This window comes from Panthera tigris, chromosome F3 (genome assembly GCF_018350195.1).
Source record: "Panthera tigris isolate Pti1 chromosome F3, P.tigris_Pti1_mat1.1, whole genome shotgun sequence".
NCBI classification, from domain to species: Eukaryota; Metazoa; Chordata; class Mammalia; order Carnivora; family Felidae; genus Panthera; species Panthera tigris.
This window is the reverse complement of record NC_056678.1, coordinates 2,093,788-2,108,592: the sequence shown is the minus strand read 5'-3', so window position 1 is coordinate 2,108,592 and position 14,805 is coordinate 2,093,788. Positions and strand designations below refer to the sequence as shown.

Here is a 14,805-nt window from a genome sequence, read left to right as displayed (position 1 = left end):
GGCCACCTCACCACGGCATCTGGCACATCTTCTCCCCGTCAAGGACACCTGCTGGTCTCCTCGGGGCACAGTAGCGGGGAGACCCAGGCAGGCAGGAGTCTGGGCGTCTTTGAAATCGGATGGACCAGGGGGGCAAAAGACACGGGAGCTGATAGAGTCGAGACGACCGCTTGACGTATTTCAAATTTTTGTCCACCTCGGATTCACGGCTATTCCGGACATAATTCTGCCAGACGCCGTCAACAGCCTGGAACTTCCCTCGTGTCAGGTCTTTAAAGGAGGCCGTGCTTACCTCCCTGCTCCCTAAATCCACCTTCTCTCTTAGGAAAGAATCGGCCACAGCGAGGAGGGCATCCGCCGGCCACTCCCCGTACCAGTCCACCGTGCAGGCGGTGACCACGGAAGGGCGCAGTCGGCACTGCTGGCGGAAGCTGGGTCCTGTGGGACTCACGGTCACAAAGACGTGAAGATTTTTATGTATTCTCTGCAAATTAATAAAAACACAAGCCGTTAACGTGGAAGCCACTGCTTTGGAAAAAACACCGTGATGGAAGTTCGATTTGGAAGTCGTTTCCGTTCTTTACCCAATGGGCGGAGAGGAGACCGAGGGCCTCCCAGAGCGGGGAGCTCTTGTGGGGGAAGCAGCCGGGCGGTGCTGGAGGTGGGGGGGGCCCGGAGCGCCCCTTGTACAAGTCGGACCCTGGGGGGTGTGGCGCTCAAGTTCTGCTCCACAGGGACCTTAGGTCAGATGCGGTGCGGGGAGGGGCGGGGGCGTCTGCTGCCCTCTTTCTCTGGGGTGCGGGCATTCGGGACGCTCAGAAAGTCAAGGGGACAAGTGGGCAGGTGATGGAATGCTGAAAGGCACAGAGAGAACAGACAGGGGGGCGTCCCTCAACTCCCACAGCAGAAGGATCGGAGCCCCCACGCTCCTGTAGGTCTTTGGCAAAGCGCTAGTTTCCGTGAAATCTCCCTGCCTCTTCCCTCCAGAAAGCCTTGCGGTGCGGCTGCTTTTCCTGGCTTCTTGCCAGGCCGGCGTGGGCACAGAGTCTCCCTCGTTTCCAGGTGTCACTTTAAAGGAACCCACGTTACCGAAAGCAGCTGCGGTCGATCAGCGTTCAACGCACAGTCCCGTGTGTACAAAGCGATGGTGTGCTTGCGTGTGAAGGAACCTATGTGCCCCAGAAGTGTGCTAAGGCTGGAAGAGTGACGTGCGTAAGATTCTTTCTCTGCCTTTCGTCTTTCAGAAATGTAGAAAAGCAAATTAAACCACTCGGCGCAAAATGCATACAACACAGAAATGTTTAAATCAAAAACGAAATGACCTCTCTTTGCTTTACTCATCCCCAAATTCCTACTTGAGGACAGTCAGTGTTCACAGTTTAAAGTATGCCTTTGCTGTTATGATTATTGGAAGACACTTCAAATCATTTTTGGAAGTGGAATTGTGGCATGAAATACACACGTAAGTAATTAAATAAACAACTGCAACTGATTTCTAACTGGGATTCTTGGTCTGTTTTTTTTACTTCTGGCACGCACTATTCTCTACACTCCAAATGAGAATTTCTTTGCTGTTCTTACTGATCACAATCTATATGCACCAATTTAGTAACAAGGCACTGGAGTGTCACCAGTGATCAGAAAAATTGCTCTTTCTTTCTGCCATAGCATTTAAAAAATATAACTCGGGGCACCTGGGTGGCTCAGTCGGTTAAGTGTCTGACTCTTGACTTTGGCTCGGGTCATGATCTCACGGTTTGTGAGCTTGAGCCCCACATTGGGCTCTTTGCTGACAGCACAGAGAATGCTTGGAATTCTCTCTCTCACTGCCCCTCCTCCGCTCATACTTGCTCTCTCTCTCAAAAAAAATAAAATAAAAATATAACTCAATGTAAACATCCATTCATATGACATTGTCTCTTAATTGTGGATCCCATTCCTGGAATTTTCTACATCTTCTCCTTGTGCCGGATCACTAACTGTCCACTGAGAATGGAAGACGGCCCAGTTCAATTTTCAGATGACTCCATTATAGACAGAAAAGGATCCCAGAAACAAGTCGGCCTGTGGTCCTTCCCCTGTGAACACCTAGTCTGGGTGGTCACATCTGTCTCCACTGAGCCGCTGGTCAGTCATCGCGCCTTTAAGACACAGAAAGCTTAGCTCGTTGGTCTGGACTCTGTCTCCCTCCCACCCAGTCCTTTGCCGACCCCACTGCTGAGCTCCTTCTGACTATCACCTGCCCTCTCTGGATTATTCCTCCTGTGCCACTTCCAGGGCTGTCAAAGGGACGAAAGGACGAAGGGATTCTTGTATCCTGCCCTTCCCAGGATCTTATTACTCTTTTTTATCTTATTTTTCACTTAGAAAAAATTTTCATGTTTATTTATTTATTTTGAGAAAGAGAGAGAGCACGAGCAGGGGAAGGGCAGAGAGAGAGGACCCCAAGCAGGCTCCACGCTGTCAGCGCGGAGCCTGATGCAGGGCTCGAACCCACGAACCGTGAGATCATGACCTGCGCTGAGATCCAGAGTCAGACGCTGAACCGACCGAGCCCCCCAGGCATCCCCTCATTCTCTCATCATTGCCTCTCACTGTTACCATTTTCTTTAGCCCCCGATCACCACGCAGGCCCAGATCCTTGCTAATCTTGGCTTTCCCTGAGAGTGTGATGTGTGTGTGTCTATGTGTGGGGATGGTTTGAGTGGACCCATTAGTTATAGCTTTGAAAACTCATTTATCCCCTCCTGAGAGGATTAAAAAAAAGAAAAGAGCAAGGCTCATTTAAAGACCTAAAAAAAATGATCCAACTTGGCAACCACGTACAGAATTATACACGTGTCTACTTTAATGTAAGTGGTAGTTTGCTGAAGCGAACCCACAAGAGCTCACCTTCTGGAAGAGTGTGAGTAAAGACTGCCTGTCGTCAACAGAACCAGACGGCTCAGCAAAGGATCGGATCTGTAGCGCGATGGAGCCCAGCTCGTCATCTTCAAACAAGCCAAGGGTTTTCTGCGAGTTGAGGACGCTGTCCAAATCTTCCAAAAATGGCTCCTTAGGTGAAACGGATATTCATTCAATCAGGAGTGATTCCATTCTTCACACACCAAACTGAGACGGCCAAAGTATTTAAGGACGATTCAGGTTAATTTTTTTTTTTTTTTTGAAAGCTAAACTTCTCTTAAACCCATCCAATGTCTTTTTTGTCTGAGTAAAAATAAGCATCGTCCCTCCGTTCATTCATTGGAACAGGAGAGAGACGTGTGCGGTACTGAGGGCATGCAAACGCCCGTGCCACTGGGACCAGACTCATGGCAGGGGTGGGGGGTGGGGGGCGGTACGAGCGGCGCGGGGACCTGGCTCCAGACGGCTTATGGAGACCACCACACACGCACGGGCTACAAGCAACACGGCGGCAGGGTTCCAGATCCAGCGAGAGAGGGGCCGGGGGACAAAGGGCGGTGAAAGAAACTCTACGAGAGGAGTTCTTACTGAAAAGTACGAGCATTTTCATTTTAAGAATAAATCCAAGCTGTATTTAAAAAACATGCATTTCTACCATCCTCAGGCTCCTCAGGCTCCTGGTGTTTCAGCCCCGGCGGGGGTGGGAGAGGGCAGCCAGCTGTAGGGCAGGGGCCAGGATTGCTGACTACCAGGATTGCGGGGCTACCGGATTTCCTGTCGCTCCCGGGACTCAGCTTATGAAACACACCGATTTCCCACTGGTAGTTTTAGCCACTCTGTGGTGTCCCGGCCTCAGCATCTATTCTGTCCCACCGAGCAGCCTGCGGGGACCCTGATGGTACGCCAGCCGCTCACGCGGTAGCCGGCAGAGTGACAAGCAGGTACGAGCTCCTGGTAGGTCTTCCTCGCCACCCGGGGTCCCCGTACCGAGTGCACCCCTTAGATAGGACCCCCGTGGGGGCGCACTGAAACACTGCTCTTTAGATTTGAGCGGACAGATCTGGCCCCGACCCGGGAACCCCGAGTCACTCCACTCACAGACCCCGATGAAGGCACACGCCCCGGGTCCTGCCTCTCTGCCCGCACCCCGCCTTGACCTCCCCGCACGGTCCCTCGAGGCAGGCCGTGTGCTTCTTCCAGGACCTGTGAGTAAGAAACTTCTCTATTTCAGCGTCTCTTCTCGTCTTCTCCGGAACTGTGGCTCACCATCCCCCTGTGCTCCACTTAACGAATGTTAATTTAACAGGGTCATGACACCATTTTGGGGGTTCACATGGAAAGCAATGATGTGGCCAGGAGAAAACTGGAGAGTGTGGAGACGAGATCCAATGACCTTGAAATCCTGGATAAGATGGGTCCATCTCAGCTTTGACCTGACAGTGGTCTTCTGAAAAATGATTTCTTAAATTAAACAGCAGGCCCCTGGCACGAGACAGGACATCCTCTGAAATCCAGAAGTGCCTGGAAGAAACCTCAAGCAGAGGAAGAGGGCGGGGTATCTAGAGGAAGGGGTGCCTGGGTGGCTCAGCTGGCTGATCACCGACTCTTGGTTTTGGCTCAGGTCATGATCTCACAGATCACGCGTTCGAGCCCCACTTTGCGCTCTGTGCTGACCACGTGGAGCCTGCTTGGGATTCTCTTTCTCTCTCTGCCCCTCCCCCACTCACCCTGTCTCTGTCTCAAAAAACAAAAACAAAAACGAAACTTAAAAAAAAATAAATACGTTTGGGAGAGGGAAGACATATAATTAAGGCAGAAAATTGGACACTATGGAGAACAGCAGATACAACATAGCCCTCACTCGGATTTACCCTCAAAATACCACATGAAGGAAAAACAAAACTCTAGGGACAGAGGCTCAGGATTAGAGAAGAAACAAGAGGAAAGTGAAACAACGCTCATAAGCGTACGAGTCTGGATCATGGATCATAAATAATGTTGCCTTTAAATGTCGCCACAAAGAAGTAACTACAATCTCAGCCGGATTCCCCAGTTCCGTGGAGGCCGTGGAAAGGCATGGTTTACACCAAGCAACAGATTAAAAAAGTAGCTGGGTGATTAGCATTTGTTTGTTTGTTTGTTTTGCTTATCTGTAAACAAAGCATCTCCTGCAAGGCAAGTGCTAAATTCGACGGTGAAATTAGCACAGGACGCTGTGCACAAGAGTAGACAGCGGATTCAGAGGATAGCGTTTTTTGTTTTGTGTCTTTGTGGTTTTCTTTTTTCCAAAACCCAGACGAGAAAACAAGTTCAGCTACACAGACAAATTACTCGCAACGAAAATTATAAAGACGGAAAATGCTTCTGTCATAGGGCTCATGCAAAACTACGTGCAGTGTGGGTTCCCAACCAGGGCCTCTGTGGGCTGTGCGTGGGGAAGGGCAGAATCATGAACAACACAGCGGGCGCCGGCCAGATTTTCTTTCCGGATATTGAATGGGCGGGGGAGCCACTTACACAGCAAACGTCAGCAGATAACCAAGGTCAAAGGTACTTACCTGCTTTAGGTTTATGTTAGCAACTATCAAAGCGGTGGGGCTCCCTTCTAATCCTGCTTGGATAACCCCCCTTTTGAGGGCTTCTTTGAACTCCGCATGGGCCTGACTGTGAGCTGAGGGCACGGGGGACAGCTTGCACTCCATCAGGTGACACGCCAGGGTCGCACACGCTTCCTTCCCACAGCCGTCTACTCCAATCTTTGGAAGAAGAACAATCCAACGTGAGACTCCTGTGGACGCCCCGGGAATCTTTCAATCTTTCACCGTTTCCCAAGTCTGTGCACCAGAAATTCACACAGTGAAAGTACCTATTTTTATAACCTTTTTGGGAAACACATTAAACAGAGCTAAAGCATTGACCAGAGTTCTGTAAGGTGTTCATACACATTCAGTATTTTCTTCTTTGCTCTTTATGGTCTCTTGAAATGTATGAGACGCCTTCACTGTAAAGATAACACCATCTGGAAAAATGGCATCGACGGGTTTACCAAATCATCGTCATGTTATTGCCAATATTTGATTTCTCATTTATAAGAATTGAAGTAGGTCTTTTATTCTGAGTAGTAAAAACTTAAGTGCTCTTTGGTAATCATGACAAAGTATTACCTTTATTACCAAAGTATTAGCTCTACTGGGGTATAATTTACAGACCACCGGCTTTCATACGTACCATATGATAATTTTTAGTAAAATCACAGAGTTATGCAACGGTTACCACAGTCCATTTTAAAAAAAAAGTTTATTTATTTATTTTGAGAGAAGGTGAGAGCCACAGCATGAGCAGGGGAGAGGCAGGGAGAGAGGAAGAGAGAGAATCCCAAGCAGGCTCCAGGCTCCATGCTGTCAGCGCAAAGCCCAACGCGGGGACCCGAACCCATGAACCATGAGATCATGACCTAAGCTGAAACCAAGAGTCGTATGCTTAACCGACTGAGCCCTCCAGGTGCCCCTACCACAGTCCATGTTTAGAAAGATACCCCAAGGCCTGTCTATAGCGTTCATCCTGGCATCAGTCCCAGGCAACCATTAACATGCTCCTGTCTCTACAGATTCGCAGTGTTTGGATGTTTCCTACAAACTGAATCATAAACATGAAGCCTTTTGCACATCACTCAGCAGGATGGTTTGTGGTTCCTGTGTGTTAGTAGTTTGCTCCTTTTTACTGCTACGTAGTATCCTGTTGGATGGGATAGACCATGTTTGTTTATGCATCAGCTACTGATGGATGTTCCAAGAGTTTCCGTTTTGTGGCCGCTATAATAATGCTCCCGTGATCCTTTCTGTGCAAGTCGTTGAGAGAACATTTGTTTTACTTTCTTTTGCGTAGATACGGAGGAATGGAACCGCTCAGTCAAAGGGTGAATCTGGGTTCACTTCAGAAGAAATGCTCAAACTCTTTTCCCATCAGCAATGTATCCGAGGTCCAGTCTATCCACGTCCTGGTCAACACTGGCTACTGACCATCTTTTTGACGACAGTCATTCAAGTAGATGTGTGGTGACATCTCAGTGTGGTTTCAATTTGCGTTTCCCTGATGATTAATGATGTTGACTATTTTTTTTGCATGCTTACTAGCATTCATGCATCTTCTCTAGTGAATTATCTAGTTAAATCTCTTGTCTGTTAAAAAAAAATAAGTTTTTAAAAAAATTTTAGGAGGGTTTTGATTTACAATAAAATTGCCAAGATACAAAAGATAATTGTCATATACCCGACATCCAGTTTCCCCTACGAACATCTAACTAGTAGGATGCATTTGTTACCACTAATGAAACAATACTGATACATAATTATTAACTAGAATCCATACATTATTTGGCGTTCCTTCATTTTCCCTTAATGTCCCCTTCTGGGTCAGGGTCCTATCAAGGACACCACATCACATTTAATAGTTAAATCTCCGTAGGTTCCTCTGGCCTATGACGGTTTCAGACTTTTCGTTTTTGTTTGGTTTTGATGACCTGGGCAGTTTTGAAGAGTGCTGGTCAGGCGTCGTGGTTGGGACCTTCTTGGTGTTTTCCTTGTGACCACACTAGGGGTACGTGCTTTGGGGTGGGAAGACCACAGGGATAAAGTGCCATTACCAACACGATTTATCACTGTCGATGCTGACCTCGGCCACCTAGATAATGTTGTGTGTGTCAGGCTTCTCCACCGTGAAGTTACTGCTTTTCCCCCTTTCCACTCCGCGCCCTTTGGGAGAAAGTCACCGATAGCAGCTCACAGTCAAGGAGGGGGTAGTTATGCTCCAACTCCTTGCGGGCAGATATCTGCATACATTATTTAGAATTCTGTACGGGAGAGGTGTCTCTTTCCCCCACTTGTTTATCCAATCGTGTTTTTACATGCATGGACTCACGGAGATTTATCATTCGAGTTATAACCAATACTACTTTGTTTTGTTGTTTTGGGGTACGGCCACCGGGAGATCTCGAAGTTGGCTCCTTTTATCCCTCTGACATACTCCTGTCACTGAGAGTCTTTTGAAGCACTTCCCTTCTGGCCCTACCAGACAAGACATTCCATGCTCATACGGTGACTCTCATGCCAGCCCTCAGGAAGCCATTTTCCCCAGGAGCCCTGGCCCTTTTATTGAAGGATGGCATCAGAAACCAAGACCTGGGTGCTGGGTGTGCCTGTGTTCCTGCTGCACGTTTCCAGCTTCTCTCGGCTGATACAACGAGGACACTTGTGGTTGTACGCCAGCCTTGTGCACACACGCTTTCCCGTAAGTACGTCTGTATGTAACCATCCATGTTAAATCCAACGTGAGTCCGACTGAGGTCTTCACCTCTCATCCGTCACTCCACGGATCACTGTCGCCTCTTCCGCTGGCTCGTCTGTAACTGCCTACTCCCGTGGTGAGGACACTGGCTGCCCCGCGTGCCATCCTTTACCTACCTGTTCAGCTGTGACACGTACGTACATACATATGGTGGCATCAGAAGTTAACCGTCCGCCCATGGACACCACTTCATCAGCTCCAGATCAGTGCTCGCGAGCGGTTTCCTCCACCTTTGGTCTTACAGACGCCACTCATTTCCAGAGTTCCTCAGGTCACTTCCTTCCCCCCCACCCTCTTCGGGGAGCTCGCTGCACCTTTGGCAACAGTCTGATCGTCCTGTCACATTCTGCACTCCATCCTGGGACCCCCGACCGCCTAAATGACTTTTTGAAAGTTTTATACATCAAGGTTCTCTCTTTGGCCTGGACACACGCATGGTGCCACGTTCCTCCTTACGGCATCGTACAGAATAGCCGCTCCTCTCCGACGGCAGGTGTCTCACCTTCCCTTCTCTCTGCAAGCCCGTGCCGACCCCCAGTCATGTGTCATCTCTATGGTTTTGCTGCTTCCAGAATGTCACAGGGCTGGAATCACACGGTGTGTAGGATTTCCAGACTGACTTTTTTCACTCAGCAACAAGCCTTTACGATTTGCCCATGTCTTTCTGTGGCTTGATTATTTCATTTCTTCGGGACTTTGGATAATATTCCATTGTACTCCACTTCATGTCTTATTGAAGGACGTTTTGGTTGTGTCCACTTTTAGAATGAAGTCACTATCATCACGCATGGGAAGGTATTTGTGAGGATATAAGTTTTCAAATATGTTGGGAGCATGACTGCTAGACTATGGGGTGAGGCTACGTTTAGTTTTATAAACACCCACCAACTTATCTTTCAAAGTGACTGTGCCATTTTGCCTTCCCACCAGCGAAAAACAGAGTATCCTTGCTAGCAATTCCTACTATGTTTTTTTTTTTTAATTTTTAATGTTTTATTAGAGAGACAGCGTGCGCAGAAGGGTGGGGCAGAGAAAGAGGGAGACACATAATTGGAAGCAGGCTCCAGGCTCTGAGCTGTCAGCACAGAGCCCGATGTGGGGCTTGAACTCACCAACTGTGAGATCATGACCTGAGATGAAGTCGGGCTCTTAACCGACTGAACCATCCAGGTGCCCCTTGGACTATTTTTAATCAGGTAGTTGATCCTTAGGATTTTCTAGAAACAGGATCATGTGGATTGTGAATAAAGACCGTTTTACTTCTTATAAGTATCTGGATGCCCTTTTCCCCCTTTTTCTTGTCTAACTGCATTGGCTGAAGCACCGGTGTATGGCTGACTAGAAATTGTGAGAGACAACATCCTTGCTTTGTTCCCGGTCTGAGGGAAAAACACTGTCTCTCACCAGTAAGCATGAGGCTGACTACAAGTTTTTCACAGATGCCTTTTATAGGTTGGTGAAGCTCCCTTCTGTTTCTTTTTGCTGAGACTTTAAAACGATCATAAATGGTGTTGGATTCTATCAAACACATTTTCTGCACAGACTCTCCTGTGGTTTTTTGCCCTGTGTCGTATTAATACGATTCACTGCAGCACCGCTTTCTGGACATTAATGCAGACACGCATTCCTGGCAGAAGTCTCACTTGGCCACCGCGGAGGATACCGAGCATGTTGCTGCGTCTGGTTCACGGATACCTTGTTCAGGAAATTTACAACTCTCTTCACAAGAGATCTTGGTCTGCGGTGTTCTCTTGCCTTGATGTGTCTGTCTGGTTTTGGTATCTGGCGATACCGGCCTCGTGGGTGGGTTGTGATCTGTTCCCTCCTCTATTCTCTGGAAGAGTTTGTAAGGATTCATTTAATTGTTTCTTAAAGGTTGGACAGATTTTTCCAGGGAAGCCGTTCGGCCCTGGGCTTTTCTTCATGGGAAGTTTTCAAATTCCCAGTTAAATCTCGTTGTGGAGGTCTATTCAGACTTCCGGTTTCCTTAGTTCAATCATCTGTGTCTTCCCAGCCAGTGTCCGTTTCCTCTGGGCCATCCGATGTGCAGGCAGACAGGTGTTCACAATATTCTCGTAGAGCCTTTATTTCTGTAATGTTGGTAGTTTCGTCCTCTCCTTAATTCCTGGTTTCAATAATTTTAATAATGGACTTTTCTTTCTCTTTTTTTCTTGGTTTGTCAATTTTGTTGATCTTTTCAAAGAGCAAACCTTTGGTGTCATTGATGTTCTCTATCGTGTTTCTGTTCTCTACTTCCTTCTCTCATCTTTATTGGTTCTTCCTTTCTGCTTGCGCTGGGTTTTCTTTCCTTCTTGTAGTTTCCTAATGTGGAAGGTCGAGATTTTTCTTCTTTTTAAAAATATCGGCATCAATAGCTGTAAATCTCCCTCCAAGCAGCGCTCTATGTATCTTGTGTTTTTATCCATCTCAAAGTATTTTCTAATATCTCTTGTGATTTCTGCTTTGACTCATACGGTATGTTGTTAAAATTCCACATGCTTGTGAATATGTCAAGTTTCTTTCTGTTACTGATTTCTGCTTTAATTCTATTGTGGTTAGAGGACCTACTTCGAATGACTTCAATCCTTTTAACTTTGAGGCCTGTGTTAGAGCCTGGCGGGTGGTCTATGCTGGAGAATGTTCCAGCGAGCTTCAGAAGGACATGTACTTTGCTGCTGCTAGATGGAGTCTTCTATACATGTCAACTAGGTCAAGTTGTTTTACAATATCATCGATGTGTTTACGTCCTCGCTGATTTTTCTCTAGCAGCTCAACCAGTTACTGCGAGTGGGGACATCGAAGTCTCCAATCATTGCTGTTGAAATGCTTATTTCTCTCTCTTCACTGCTGTCTGTTTGGCGTCGCATATTTTGGGCTTAGTTGTTAGGTGTGTGTGTGTGTGTGTGTGTGTGTGTGTTTATAACTGTTGTATCTTTCTGGTGATTGATCCTTTTATCATTACAGCATCTTTCTTTTCCCTCAGAGCACTTTTTTTCCCTGAAAAGTGTATTTTGTCTGATATTAGTGTCACCACTCCAACTCTCTTGTGGGAATCGTTGGCATGACTTATCTTTCTCCATCTTTCCACGTTCAACCATTCTGTGTCTTTGAATCTAAAGCGCAACTCTTGTTGATGGCGTATGCTTGGAGTTTGTCCTTTTACAAATGCTTCCTACGATCTCTGTCTTTTTATTGGAACATTTCGTGGATTTATATTTAATGTTATGATTGATATGATTTGATTTACGTCTGCCATTTTGCTGTTTTTTACATGTCTTGTGTCTTTTTCCCTTTTGTTTCTCTTTTACTACCTTCTTTTAGCGTTAACTCAATATTTTCTAGAGTTCTATTTTAATTCATTTGTTGTTTTTTATAATGTATTTTTTGAGTTTTTTTTCATGATTTGTCTAGGAATTATGCTGGATATTTTATCTACTCCAGATTAATACTGACTTAATTCCAGTAAAACATAGAAAGTTTGCTTCAGTATAACTCCATTTGCTCCTTCCTCTTTTGTGCTATTTATTATTATAGATACTAAATATTTATGTCATAAGCCTAGCAATAATTTTATAATTATTGTTTTATGTACCCGTCTTTGAAAGCAGTTAAAAGAAATGTATATTTGTACTGTCTGTGTTAGGCAGGATAATACCCTTGCAACCCTCACCCTCACCCCCAAATATGTCCCTAGAACCTGTGAATGGATTACCTTATATGGCAAAAAAGACATTGCCAATGTGATTAAAATTAAGGACCTTGAAACGGGGAGATGATTTTGGATAACCTGGTTGGACCCAGTCTAAATATATGAGTCCTTAAAAACAGGGAACCTTTCCTAGCTGTGGTCAGATGGAGAGACAGAGGGAGAGGTGTGACAGCTGAAGGGTCAGAAAGATGCCATGTTGCCGGTTTTGGAGACAGGAGCCATGAGCCAAGGTGGGAGGGCAGCCTCTAGAAGCTTATTTTCTGGCTCTGGTAGTTCAGCGACACAATCCAGCTGAACTAAGTAACGCTTACTTTTAACAAGTCATGTAGGATTTGTTTTTTACTTTACCTATTCAACTAAGCTCATTTGAATTAACGAATCTAGATCTTGTGTATTTTTAAATCTGTTTTAGATGTTCTTCGTCAAGTCATTACACTCCTTCCAGCTGCCTCTTCTTGCTGAAGCCTCAGGCTGGGTCAGCTTTCAGTCATGTTGCTGTTTTTTGTTTTTGTTTTTTTTTTAATGCCAGCTGTGACTTTTTGTTTTTATTTTTATTTTTTAAAAATAAAAATGTTTAGGGGCTCCTGGGTGGCTCAGTCAGTTGAGCATCCGACTTTGGCTCAGGTCATGATCTCACAGTTCGTGAGTTCGAGCCCCGCGTCGGGCTCTGTGCTGACAACTTAGAGTCTGGAGCCTGCTTTGGATTCTGTCTCTCCCTCTCTCTCTGCCCCATCCCTACTCATGCTCTCTCTCTGTTTTAAAAATAAATTTAAAAAATTAAAAAAAAATGTTTATTTATTTATTGAGAGAGAGAGAGAGAGACAGTGTGAGTGGGGGAGAGGGACAGCGGGGGTGGGGTGGGGAGAGAATCCCAAGCAGGTTCCATGCTGTCAGCACAGAGCCCAATGCAGGGCTCAATCCCACAACCGTGAGATCATGACCTGAGCTGAAATCAAGAGTTGCACACTCAACTGACTGGGCCATCCAGGCACCCCCATATTACTGTTTTACACAAGTGAACCCTAGTGCTAGCTTGACCCAGGGCAAAGATCTATTGATGGTGTTAAACTGGGAAAAGTAGACACAGGATCAGAGAGGAAACAGGGACTTGCCAGGCTTTACCTTGTATTTTAACAGGGCCTCCCTCTGATACGATGATAGGGCCGTGAGAAAGCATCGTTAAGGAGGCAAGCTTCCCGCTGAGTGTTATGTTTTAAAAAATTGTTCTGAATGCAATCTCAGGAATTTTAGAATTGAGAACTTTTGGTAAACTTACTTGTTATTAGGAAAGAAAGAGCCACTTTGTGGTAAAAGAAGCAAACGGAGACTATGTACCATTTGGGAGTAAAAAAGTAACGTGCTGATAATGGAAATAAGACAGGAAATCATCGCTGTTAGAGCTTCTGTTCCAAATGTGGAGACATAATAAGTAAGTGACAAATTAAACAGATCAGATCAGATAGCGCTAAGGACTAGGAAGTGCAATCAAGGGACGAGTGACAGGGACTGCGGGAGGCAAGCGGCTGCAGGAGCCCAGGGGAGGTGGGAGCGGCCCGGGCAGGGTGGCGACAGCGGAGATGCGTACAAGGGAGCAGACTTGGAATATATCTCAGAAGTCGCATCGCCAGGACATACTGATGACCGAGGGGGGGGTGTGACGGAGACGCCTCAAGAATGAGGGGTTCCTGGCTTTCTGGCCAGAGCAGATCTACGCGGGTGCCATTTATGAGGTGAGAAAGGCTAGTAGAGGGAGCGTTTGGGTGGAGAAAGTAGTGGCTTTTGCGTTTTTACTTCAATTTTTCAAATTTTAACTCCTTTTAATTAGTCTCGCACACGTCTGTTTAAAGAAAGCTCTAGCACTTCTGGGAAAAAAACGGTGTTAAGCAAATAGTTACAAGGGTATGAAATAGATAAGTAATAGGCATGAACGGTGGCTTAAATGTTCACGAATAACATGATTCGTGTAATTGGCCGAATATGTTGGACTTCACTGAGCCTCCTGAAAGCTCTCCTCTAGTCCAGTTACTTGGGGATTGTCCAAAAATCTAACTCCCACTTGCTTTCGTGAGAGGTAGAACTTTGTGCGAAGACTCATGTTTCTAAGTCAATCTTCCAGTAAGTGCACTGTTCTCAAGTTCCACCTGCACAGAGGCTGCACGAGTGCTGGGGACATGTGACAGACGGTGACAGTGCCATCACCTGCCTTCCCAAACCAAGCGTTTTTCTGTGCAGATACATGTCTTATGCAAACCCTAGAGAGGAAAATGGTCTTGCCGCGGGGCTCGATGGCTGCAAGCTTCCACAGGTACAAGGTTGGCATAAATAGGACTTCTGTAAGCGAGGTAGATTTTATCAGACCTCCTCAATGTTTACTCTGCGAGCTTAAAAATATCTGAGCAATTTAATCCCTACCAGTAACATGTGACTCCCCGGCTGCCGGAGGACCCTGGCCGCTCTTGCGATGTGTTCTATGGCTTCCTTGAAGAACACCATGGAATGAGAAGTCTGGGAGAGGAAAGGGGACAAGAAAACTGCTTGGAGGCACAGGCAAATCACGTGTTCACTGCAGCTGTACATACAGGGACCCAGGAGTGAGACTCAATATTCTCCAATCCCGTCAACTGGTCACACGTGTGGAAGGGAAACGTGTGCGAGGATGCCTGTCCCTACGTCAGTGTTCCTGTGGGCATGCCGGGGGATGGTATGGGCTGGAGGGAGGAGGAGGGGGAGGAAGCGAGGAAGGAGGAGGAGGTACAGGCTGGAGAAAGGAGAGGGAGGAGGGGGGTTGGGGCTGGAGGGAGGAGGAGGGGCAGGAGGGAGGTTCTGGCTGGAGGGAGGAGGAGGGGGGA

At 46.7% G+C, this 14,805-nt stretch overlaps 1 protein-coding gene across 1 annotated transcript in view; it reads right to left on the bottom strand.

Annotated features, from left to right (window-relative positions):
* Nucleotides 1-14,805, bottom strand: part of DNAH14 (dynein axonemal heavy chain 14) — a 404,678-nt gene that overhangs the window by 95,586 nt on the left and 294,287 nt on the right. The window contains 4 exon segments of the mRNA XM_042976694.1: nucleotides 293-484; nucleotides 2,893-3,054; nucleotides 5,463-5,660; nucleotides 14,369-14,461. Coding sequence (XP_042832628.1) covers nucleotides 293-484; nucleotides 2,893-3,054; nucleotides 5,463-5,660; nucleotides 14,369-14,461 — 645 coding nt within the window.